At 40.9% G+C, this 9,915-nt stretch overlaps 2 protein-coding genes across 2 annotated transcripts; both read left to right on the top strand.

The window, feature by feature from the left end:
• The first annotated feature begins 189 nt into the window (after positions 1–189).
• Positions 190–1,503, top strand: CHMP2B (Charged multivesicular body protein 2b). Its single transcript, XM_065317518.1, has 4 exons — positions 190–494; positions 565–656; positions 716–1,120; positions 1,185–1,503. The coding sequence occupies exons 1-4, from the start codon at positions 458–460 to the stop codon at positions 1,296–1,298; spliced, it is 648 nt and encodes a 215-aa protein (XP_065173590.1). The 5' UTR covers positions 190–457; the 3' UTR covers positions 1,299–1,503.
• Positions 1,504–2,386: 883 nt separating this feature from the next.
• LOC135803945 (uncharacterized) lies at positions 2,387–3,543 on the top strand. Its single transcript, XM_065317695.1, has 3 exons — positions 2,387–2,548; positions 2,615–2,851; positions 3,045–3,543. Exons 1-3 carry the CDS (start codon positions 2,491–2,493, stop codon positions 3,257–3,259), a joined length of 510 nt encoding a protein of 169 aa, XP_065173767.1. The 5' UTR covers positions 2,387–2,490; the 3' UTR covers positions 3,260–3,543.
• The last annotated feature ends 6,372 nt before the right edge of the window (positions 3,544–9,915 follow it).

Below are 9,915 nucleotides of genomic sequence, written 5' to 3'. Positions count from 1 at the left end.
AATGTTTCAACAATGCTACACAGATATCTATGCTTATCTAGAACCTATTTTTACTTTATTTATATCCAATTGAACATGTTTGATGCATGTAAAAATACAAAGTTCGGAAATAATCACACAACAATTCAAAAGTAATGAACTATGCGCTAGAAAACACAATATTTATGTTTTAGTTTCTTCTCAAAACAAGCCAGCTAAACAATATTTAGCAGGAAATAGTTTTAAACGCATTGAATTTTATCTGAGTTATAGTTTACGTTTGAATTTTCACATTAATACGTCCCTGATGCATGTTTGTATTTCACTGGAGGTTAGCCTTCAAAATTATATGTACATGAAATTATAACATTTACAAAATTGGTGATGAATCATTTGTGATATTATTGTATTAATTTCGCTGATTGATGCATAATTGCTGTGCCAATTCTTGAAAGTTGTCAGCAAATCACTGGTCAAGATGTTTAACAACTTCTTTGGCAAACCAGACCCTAAAGGTAAGTCATTTCATAATATTTAGTAACAAAACTACTGTAGACATATAATAAATACATATTTTGTTAATAGAACAGCAGAGGCAGGTGGACAGATCCCTCAGGAAAGCTTCCAGGGAAATCGAGCGCGACAGGCGTGAATTAGAAAAAGAGGAAAAGAAATTAGTATGTTGGCTACTTGCTTCTCAAGCACTTGAAATTTAATTGCATGTTGATGTGTTCAGGAATTAGAAATCAAGAAACTAGCCAAAGAGGGCAACAATGAAGGCTGTAGGATTCTGGCAAAGCAGTTGGTGCAACTTCGAAAGCAAAAGACAAGAACCTATGCTGCCAACAGTAAGCTGCAAGGTGTCAGTGTGCAGACCAAAGCAATGGGTGCAAATGTAAAACTTGCTGATGCCATGGCAGTGGCAGGCAAGTCAATGGGACAGATGAATCAGTTGATGAATCCAGCACAGATTGGAGCTACCATGCAAGAGTTCTCGAAGCAGGGCATGAAGATGGACATGACTGAGGAGATGATGAATGATGCCTTTGATGATATCCTAGCAGACAGTGATGAAGAGACTGAGTCCAATGACATTGTCACTCAAGTGCTTGATGAAATTGGTATTGAGATGTCTGGCAAGGTAAAACTTCAACAAAATTGCATTTATTACTGCATATTTTAAATAATTGCTTTTTTTACTTAAGATGTCTGGTGTCCCACTGCCAGAACAAGGGAAAATTGACATGGGGTCAAGCTCCAAAGATGGCAAACTCACAGATTCAGAAATTGAGGCACAACTTAGTAAATTGCGCTCGTAAAATTTCTCATTGCTTATGAAAAACATCAAGTTATCAGCAGCTCGTATTCGTTTTTATCGTTAAATTAAATTCATTTAAGTAATACGTATGAATAAATCATTTTGGGTAATGTTTTGTGAAGCAATTTGCACTTTTTAGCTTGTTAATATTGTTATTTATGTTAATATTCTGAGTATTTTAAGAATAAATCCAAATTTAATAAAAACTAGTCTACAAACTCTTATTCTCCACGAATATTCAACACGACGCAGGTATTGTTATTGTACAAATCCGCAGAATAACACGTTTGATCAAATTCTGGTTTTTTACTTGCAAAGATATAGAGTTGATATAAATGTCACATATATGCGACGATAGATGTCGCTCCATGTGCGAAATAAGAATATTTTGATGCGATGTGGAATTCTCACTATCAATAAACAAATCCAAATACCAGGTGGAATATTTCAGCATGCGGCGACTACGCAGATTCGCCAAGGTGGTGACATATCGCTATCTAATCTCAAATTCTTGCGTACAATAAAATATCAATCAACGTTACACTAACTTTATTGGAATGAGTTGCAAACACACCTAATGTAATATGTTCTGACAAATAAATGAATGCTAACCATTTTTTGCTTCATTTTATCAGAAATATAATATTTGTATAAATGTAACACATTCACTTTTAAACAGCTTGCCAAATAAGTAATAAAACTGAGTATTGAACATTGTTCAATATTCATTGGTTGAAATGTTATAAATCTCAGTATTACTAGTTTAGGTGAAAAAATGTTTGTTGTTTGTATGATATAGTTTATCTACAGCCACATCACCTGACTCAGCCAATTAATGAAATGCTCTGGTTAAATCAAAGTTCTAATTTGATCCTGTAAATCATCCAATACCAATGTATTCATTTATTTTTGATCATCCTGGTTTGATCATCGTTTATTTACACTTGCCGAACGTTTCCTTCATAAAGCATCTTTCACAATTCTTCCGGACGTTCCAGCGTAAACAAAAATTTCCCATATCGCCCCACTGATGAAATATATTTGTTTATCTAATCTGTATCGCGCCAATAGAGGTGATTACTGATTATCGTTTAGTCTGGAAGCATCAAATTGTGGGCTCTGCCATTACGGTTTCACACTTCATTGCACACAGTCTCTTTTTTATCAAGTGTAGTGACTAAACTACATTAGCAATGCAGAAAATTTTATTACTTGTTGCGGTTGTTGTGGTTGTCGCGTCCGCTCAGCACAGTAAGTGATATTAACTTAATTTTTCTTGTTTATATTTAAGTATTTGATTGTTTAATCTTGGATTAGATTCGACTCTTCAGTGCCATTTCTGTGAAAGCGATGAAACTCCAGAATGCGAGAAGAATACCCAAGATGTCCTCCAGGTGTACTGTAAAGACCTGGACTACGGCAATAGCTTGAGTCGTTCCGGTGGCCAAAAGCAGAATAAGATCTTGTCGGAGGTGTTTCAAAGGGAATCATCCAGAGCGCTCACCGCCCCACAAATAACTGATTTCAGATGCATTGCGGTTGAGGTGGTAGAGAGTAAGTAATTCTCTTTATAATTACATGTAAAGTGGCACACCCATAGCTGGTTCATGCATGTTCAAGGCTCAGATTAGTCATCTCTTAAAAAGCTCTGATAAGATAATCAAATGTTCAAACTCAAAATGACTGCGAGTAAATGTAAATGTTTTCACATATTAACTAAAGACAATATTTTTTCTCTTGTATATAGATAATAGAAAAAATTTCATTCGTACTTGTGCCCCGATGAGGAACAACATTGAAAATGCATGTGATTTCATCAAGGAGCAGGTTGATAATACCATTAACATCAGGGGATGCCGGGAATGCAATGATGATTTCTGCAACTCGGCAATTCCGCTGGGTACCAGTTTGATTCTACAGTTAGCCAGCGCTGCACTCGTTTGGTTCCTGGTCAAACTTTAATATGGCTTGCAAAGGATATTAGCATGCAATAATTTTGTCCGTAAATACAGTAATAGTGCTTGCTTTTGATAAATACAAACGTTGAGCGTTTATGACACTAATGTTCTCTTTGCTACAGAAAGCACATTAACAAATGAACAAATTAGCTACATATAATTGAATACAATAATAATTTATTTGTTTTTTGTCGTTTAATACGCTTTGTACTTCAGATATGACAAATATTAATCCTTTTTAAAACAAAGAAACAATGACATCCTAAATATAAATTATTTATTACCTGAGGTGTTCGTAACTGGCAACAACTGATTATAATATTCGGTAGACTAACTAATTTCACTGGATTGTAGATTTATACCCGGCTAAACATAGGTCCGGGCAACAACCAACACGCGATATAAATCATTCCCAATTATTATGACCCACATAAAATTAGCTCAATTATATTTAGACCAATTTGATTTCGGTTTTGTAAAACCCAAATTACTTCATCCAGGTACCTTGTAATCTGGCGCCAGACACGCAACGCTGGTCATACCAGAATGTGGCTGAAACTTTTCGCCGCAATTGTATCCATTCACTTTGCGACGAGTGTTATCCTCCAGGAGTTGCTCACCATCCAAACGAAAAACGAAGAATTGAAGAAATGCGTTGTCAACGTGTCTGAATTAAACTTTGGCATGAAAGAACATGTATTGTATTCCCATTGGAATAAGAATGTGACAGATTTGAAAGAAATTGTGTCTAAGTATCCTACACAGGTGTACCATTCGCGAGGGAAAACATTCCGGGTACTCCTTAATATTTTCATTAAATTCTCCGCGTATGTCATTGTCGTTAAGACAACAAACCTCGAAGATAATTTAAAGGTTTTAGCAAGTATGATAAGATTTAATCCACGTGCAAAGTTCATCATCATTCTGGAAGGATCTGTATCTATAAACATTTGGAGAATTTTAGTAAGATATTATATCATCAATGTGGTGGTAGTCCAAACAGAAGATTTAGAACTTTTCACGTATTTCCCATACAAGTACGAAAATCTTCGTGAACCAGATTTGGAAACTTTCAACTTGGGTTCATGCTGGGACCATGATACATCAAAGGGATCTCTGAGTCTAGAAAAGATCCCAAAACAATGGAGGAATACAACGATTATTGTCGCTTACATGCCTCTCAAACCATACGTTTTGAATGTTACTGCACATGAAGGGATAGAAGTGAAACTAGTGGACATGATGAGTGCCTTCATGAAGTATAACGTGTCATATTCAACAGTTCAATATTTCGACTGGGGTGTCTACTTTGCGAAAAACCACACTTACAGTGGACCCATCAGTGCAATTCAGAACTACGAAGCTGATTTCGTCATTGGACACTTTCATCTTCGTGAAGAGGAGCGTATAATTGACTTTGACACGACTTTTTCTTACATGGATGATGATATATGTTGGATCGTCCCTATTGCATCGATTCGTTCCCATTGGCAGAATATAATGAACATATTCAACACGGCAACTTGGTGGATGACAATCATTTCGATGTTTCTATCCTATGTGGCTTGGCAATTCTTTACTTGGGGATCACCATATACTCAACCTGCGGCTTACAGGTACTACCAGACTCCTTGGTGTAGTATGGAAGTACCATTTTTGCATTTTCTTGGTTTACCTATCGTACACGAACCAAAATCCTGGGCGACGAGATTTCTACTAATGGTCATCTTTGTATTCTGCTTCATTCTGGTTACCGGCTGGAAGTCATACCTCATTGATTCGTTGACACATGACATCAGTGAATACCAGATACAGAATTTACGCGATATTATCAATTCCAAGTTAATTTTCGGTGTTTATTATGAGTTGATTGATCTGCAGTGTGCTGAAGGTACCCCAGAAGGAGACTACGTCTGTGAGAATGCTGACAGGCATATATGTGATGCGTCACATGCTTGTTTGAATCGCGTTGCTTATCAGGCGGATATGGTAACAATTGCAACCAAGCGAATTTTAAGGTAACGTAGATTTATTAAATTTCAAACAAAATTTAACCTGTTTTATGTAGATATATGTCACCACAACACTATAGAACAGAAAGTGGTAGAGAAATGTTGTACCTGTTCAAGCAATGCATGGGAAAAGACTTAACCGTGCAATATTACACAAAGGGTCATCCCCTTTTCCAACGCAGTAATGATTTGCTCCTATGGATCCGAACCAGCGGTTTTGTTGATAATTTAGACGACCGTCTGACTCATGAGATTGAACTCAGCTTCCAGGAGTATATGAAAGGACGTTCTAATTTTGAAATCAGCGTTCTGGGATTGATGCATGTGCAAGGAATGTTTTTCTTGCTCCTGGGAGGTCTTTTAGCAGCCACAGTAGTATTCTGCTTAGAATTGATTGTGTATAAACGTAGATATCAAGTAGGGATTTATCTGGAACGTTGCAATCGGTTTCTGTGGAGATTGTGGCGCATGTTGAGTTCACGAATCGAATAAAAGGTTAATCCACAAGTGTAGGCAACTTTAGAAAATATACAATGTAGCGGAATATTATACGCAGAGGAGACACAAATCAAAATATTTTATTAAAATGCAGCGCATGCTTTATAATAAAATAAACATGGCAAAATTGATTGCATGAAGTATCGTGTTGGGATTGTAGAGTGTAGTTATAGGGATGGATATGAAATGCATCAGTTGCTCTCCGCAGAGAGTTGTCGAATCCTCTCCGCAGTGTTTTAGTGCTTGCCAATGCCAACAACGCAGTAACCTTTCGCCCACAGTTTGGCTTTGAATACCTCTGGATGTACATATTAGGTATTATAAAGTAATATGCGGAGATAGCAGAAACCGAGCGCACAAAAGGCATAAATGTCATCGAAATGTTGAAAGTGTATAAAATAATAAATGTCACGTGCACGCTATCCGCGAATTTTTGCGCCGTGCAGTTTGGAGAAGGCCGACAGCTCCCCGGTGTCGGTGTGTATATTATATAACATCTATTTCCGCAATTTCGCCCGCCATCATTTTACAACAGGGTTTATGACTTATTTATAGCGCGCATTCAGCTGAAATCATTGAATTTCACCCAAACAATGTAATAATACCGTCATAAATCTGGCTGACGTCCGCGCATTTCCCACCCGCGGTGAAATCTTTTTTCGCTAAATGCGTATGTTCCACGTGAGGTGGTTGAAGGCGTTATTAAACTGGTATTGATAGCGCACGGTTAACTATGCACGGAATGCCGAGGGTTGAGTGGGATATGGGATGAGCATGCGATGAGTGGCATGTGGATGCAATTCGGCGTACGCTGATCGATTCGAAATGCACATATCCATCACGATCAACTCGGGTCGCGTATTGTTTTCGAAATCATCACGTTTTTCGATTGAAATCGTTGCGCAAACAATAATAAACGCAGCGGCAATATTTCTCGGCTCGCAATTCGCCGAAAAACGAACAAAACATGTCGGAGCAGTGTCGCCGTAATTAGGTTGTGGATATTTTCCAGCGTTACACCCCGAATTCGATGTTTCCGTGCGGGGCCAGAGCGAATGTGTTACGTGTTTGACGTCACCAGCGCGCACCCCCGCAGCCCGCGGCTGCCCCGTGACGTCACGACTGCAGGGATAAAGGTCACGTGCGTCTGGCGCACGGGAACCCGCACGCGCGCGCACATTTGCTCAGGACACCCCCGCCGGCCGCGTTGTTACGAGAGGAGTTTGGAGGAATTTGACTAACAGCACTAAATATCGAACACGAGCGGATTTCAGCTGGCGCGCGCGACGTGTCGGAAAGGAAACGGCCGCGAGCTGGGAATTAGGAAGCGCGCACAGGAACCGCGCGCAAATTGCAGCCGTATGCGGGAAATTGGAAAATTGGAGAATGCCGGCGATGGCAATGCGCACCCTTCGGCGACAAAAAAGCCGACGCGTCGATTTGTCGTCTCACCCAGACCGAGAGACACCCCCATGGGCAAAGTCTTACGCGCACGTGAAACGAGCTCCATGATTTATTCACCAGCCGGAGGTCGCAACACACAATCAATTGTTCAATCATTCCTCGCCCCGGTCAGACGCAGATTACTTTCGTAATCAAATTATGCACGACTTCCTTAATTTCTTCACGGCCGGCCTTGTGACTTGCTTTCCGAGACAAATAAATCATACCTAGTTCACATAATGTTACCGATCAATATGTGATTATGGTAAGCTCTCACCTACCGAGCGTACTGATTAACATCAATAGACGCACGGGGGGTTCCAGTTGGTCTTTTCTATTCTTTGCGTTGTCTTGAAAGGGTTTCCACTGCTTAGTTGCTTACAAGGCTTAAATATGACGTGAGTCGGTGCCAGCGCGCCAATTAATCAAATTATTGAGCTTGGTGTGCACCCAACCGCCTCGTAATACAACTCTACAAGCGTCGCCGACGTCGCTGCAGCAAATTACATTACTTTCTATTAGAGCGCCGACATCAGGTCGACCACAAAGATTGTATTTGGTCTAAGCACATGTAGGTACACACCCGATGTAAACGCATCCAGGATCTAGCGGTTTATTAATACACCGTGTGTTTCACAACATGAAATTTAATCAAAAACATTTTTCTCGTTTCTATTTTGAAATATTTTATTTTTGATTTGGTGTAACTCTAGACCTATTGTATCCTCACATGTTTTCAGGGTATACGCCTTAATTAAATAACCGCGGAAGCGTAAATAATGCGAAAAATGCATTGTAGGTGTAGCAATAGATGAGTGTAGGTTATGTAGCATTGTGGTAACCAAACACCAACGCTCCGAGCGCGTGAAACGAGATATCCCACACCGGAAGCTTGCGTAATGCTCGCCTAAGAAACGCTACAGACCTACCCTAGAAGTTCTGCTACCCGGAGAAGTTCAATTAAAGCTCCAAGTTTGCAAACGTGATTCAAAATCAGTACGTCGAACGAAGCTCCATCGACTCGCGCGGTCTAAAATTGGAAGTCAATTTCGACTCTGGTATCGGAAAAGCCAAAAGCTTGTCTATGTCGATTCGCCAATATAAATAGAAGAGGGATATTTGTTTGAATTATGCGGACAATCGATTGTATAACATAACGGCTTATTAACATCGCATTAGTAGTATATTTTTTTCTGCTCCCAGTTGTGGAAGGGAGCACTTTCCACAGAAGTGGATTTAGCTGCAGAAATCGTACCGCGCGCACATCAGCTGAAAGGTTTTTGATTATGTGGCATGATTGGAATAATGGATAGGTGTGGGATTAAATGTGTTGTGGTTGGGATCTTGTTTCGATGTGCTGGCGTTCCACCAGATTCGTGAATTAAGTAGGTGTGTGAGCAATGCGCACGATTCCGTCCCTGACGTCTCCCTTCGTCGTTTTATTTCCATTCCCTTCGTAATGCCCGAATAGAGTGTACCTATCTATCTGTCTGCCTATTTGTCTATCTGTTATTACGATCAAATGTCTTTTTATCACGCAACTCCGAGCTCGAGACTTGACTCGGGAGTTGTAAAAGTCGCGCGGCGCATGTGAATGGATACGCCGAATCCGTTGTCCATTCGATTTTTATGCCCCGCTATCTGCCAGCCTGCATTAGCATTACACGTCGAATTGCAGGGATTATTCGGGCTATAAATGCGTCGGCGCGGACACACAGCAGACGCGTTCGGGCATTTAGCGCTCGAAAACAACACACAGCTTTTTTCGTGCGGAGAGAGTAGGTATGTGTACACTGGTCGCTTTTTTTACGGCCGGACGCAGGTCCCACTGGGAACATTTCGAGGGCACGGCTAAAGTGCCGCTATCATTTCATTCTAATTTAATTATTAAAATGTTTCAACAATGTACTTTGCACGTGGCCGCGGATCGTCGCCGCGAGATATGCGTACGGAACGCGCGAACGCGCCAAGCGTTCGTCACCGGACGTGACCAACCCCTTGTTGGTAAATTATGCGACGCTGATGTATGATTCATCATCGGCGGTGGGACGGACCCGGCAAAAAATCGTTATAAATAGTGAAACACAAACCGAGCAACCGGGCAAACCCCAATCCAGCGCTGGGCGACCAGCTCGTGTGAATAATGAAACGCTCAGATGCAAGATGTACTTCTCGCCGAATTAGGTGTGAGTTATCGCTTCGTTCAGCTTTTAATTAGTGTTAACGGGGAGCAGCGCGACGGGTCAGGTCGCGGGCAGGCGAACTTCGTGCGCTAGGCAAAGTTTAACGAGAAAATGAAGACGGAACATCCACTTTTCTTGAATATTTTATTAAAGCGACGAGCAAGCGAGCCAAGTACTCTGCCTTCCTACATACCTGCGAGTACCACCACTACCCTTTTAGTTTACTTCTGCTCCGGCTGCTTCTTCTTCTGCTGCTTCTTTTTATTCGCTTAATAACTCCTGCGCTCCCGCTGTTCCTGCCACCTCGGGTCACCTATACCTCCCGTTGCTAAATGTGCAAACAGTGCCGGAATTTAGGTGAGTGCAATGCTCATTGTATTGATAAAACATGAACGGCGGCGGCGGGAAGACGGCGAAGTTCTCGTGGTTCGCGGGAAGCGAACGCGTCTCGGGAGTCCTACGAGTTGGAAATTGTTGGGAATTTATGTCCCACCGTGCGCCGCATTCGCCACAGCACGCCGGAT

The sequence above is a fragment of the Atheta coriaria genome, unplaced genomic scaffold (assembly GCF_025399875.1).
Source record: "Atheta coriaria isolate IRGN ID8LTWV9N9 unplaced genomic scaffold, Caltech_Dcor_3.1 hic_scaffold_1_pilon, whole genome shotgun sequence".
Classification (NCBI taxonomy): Eukaryota; Metazoa; Arthropoda; class Insecta; order Coleoptera; family Staphylinidae; genus Dalotia; species Dalotia coriaria.
This window is presented reverse-complemented; position numbering and strand designations above follow the sequence as displayed.

What these genes read in the sequence shown, in the direction of transcription:
- LOC135803945 (XM_065317695.1), top strand. Translation starts at nt 2,491, where the DNA reads ATGCAGAAAATTTTATTACTTGTTGCGGTTGTTGTGGTTGTCGCGTCC. An exon ending in TGTCGCGTCCGCTCAGCACA is followed by an intron (nt 2,549 to 2,614) that starts GTAAGTGATATT and finishes ATCTTGGATTAG; the next exon opens with ATTCGACTCTTCAGTGCCAT. An exon ending in TGCGGTTGAGGTGGTAGAGA is followed by an intron (nt 2,852 to 3,044) that starts GTAAGTAATTCT and finishes TCTTGTATATAG; the next exon opens with ATAATAGAAAAAATTTCATT.
- CHMP2B (XM_065317518.1), top strand. Translation starts at nt 458, where the DNA reads ATGTTTAACAACTTCTTTGGCAAACCAGACCCTAAAG. An exon ending in TGGCAAACCAGACCCTAAAG is followed by an intron (nt 495 to 564) that starts GTAAGTCATTTC and finishes TTTTGTTAATAG; the next exon opens with AACAGCAGAGGCAGGTGGAC. An exon ending in AAAAAGAGGAAAAGAAATTA is followed by an intron (nt 657 to 715) that starts GTATGTTGGCTA and finishes TGATGTGTTCAG; the next exon opens with GAATTAGAAATCAAGAAACT.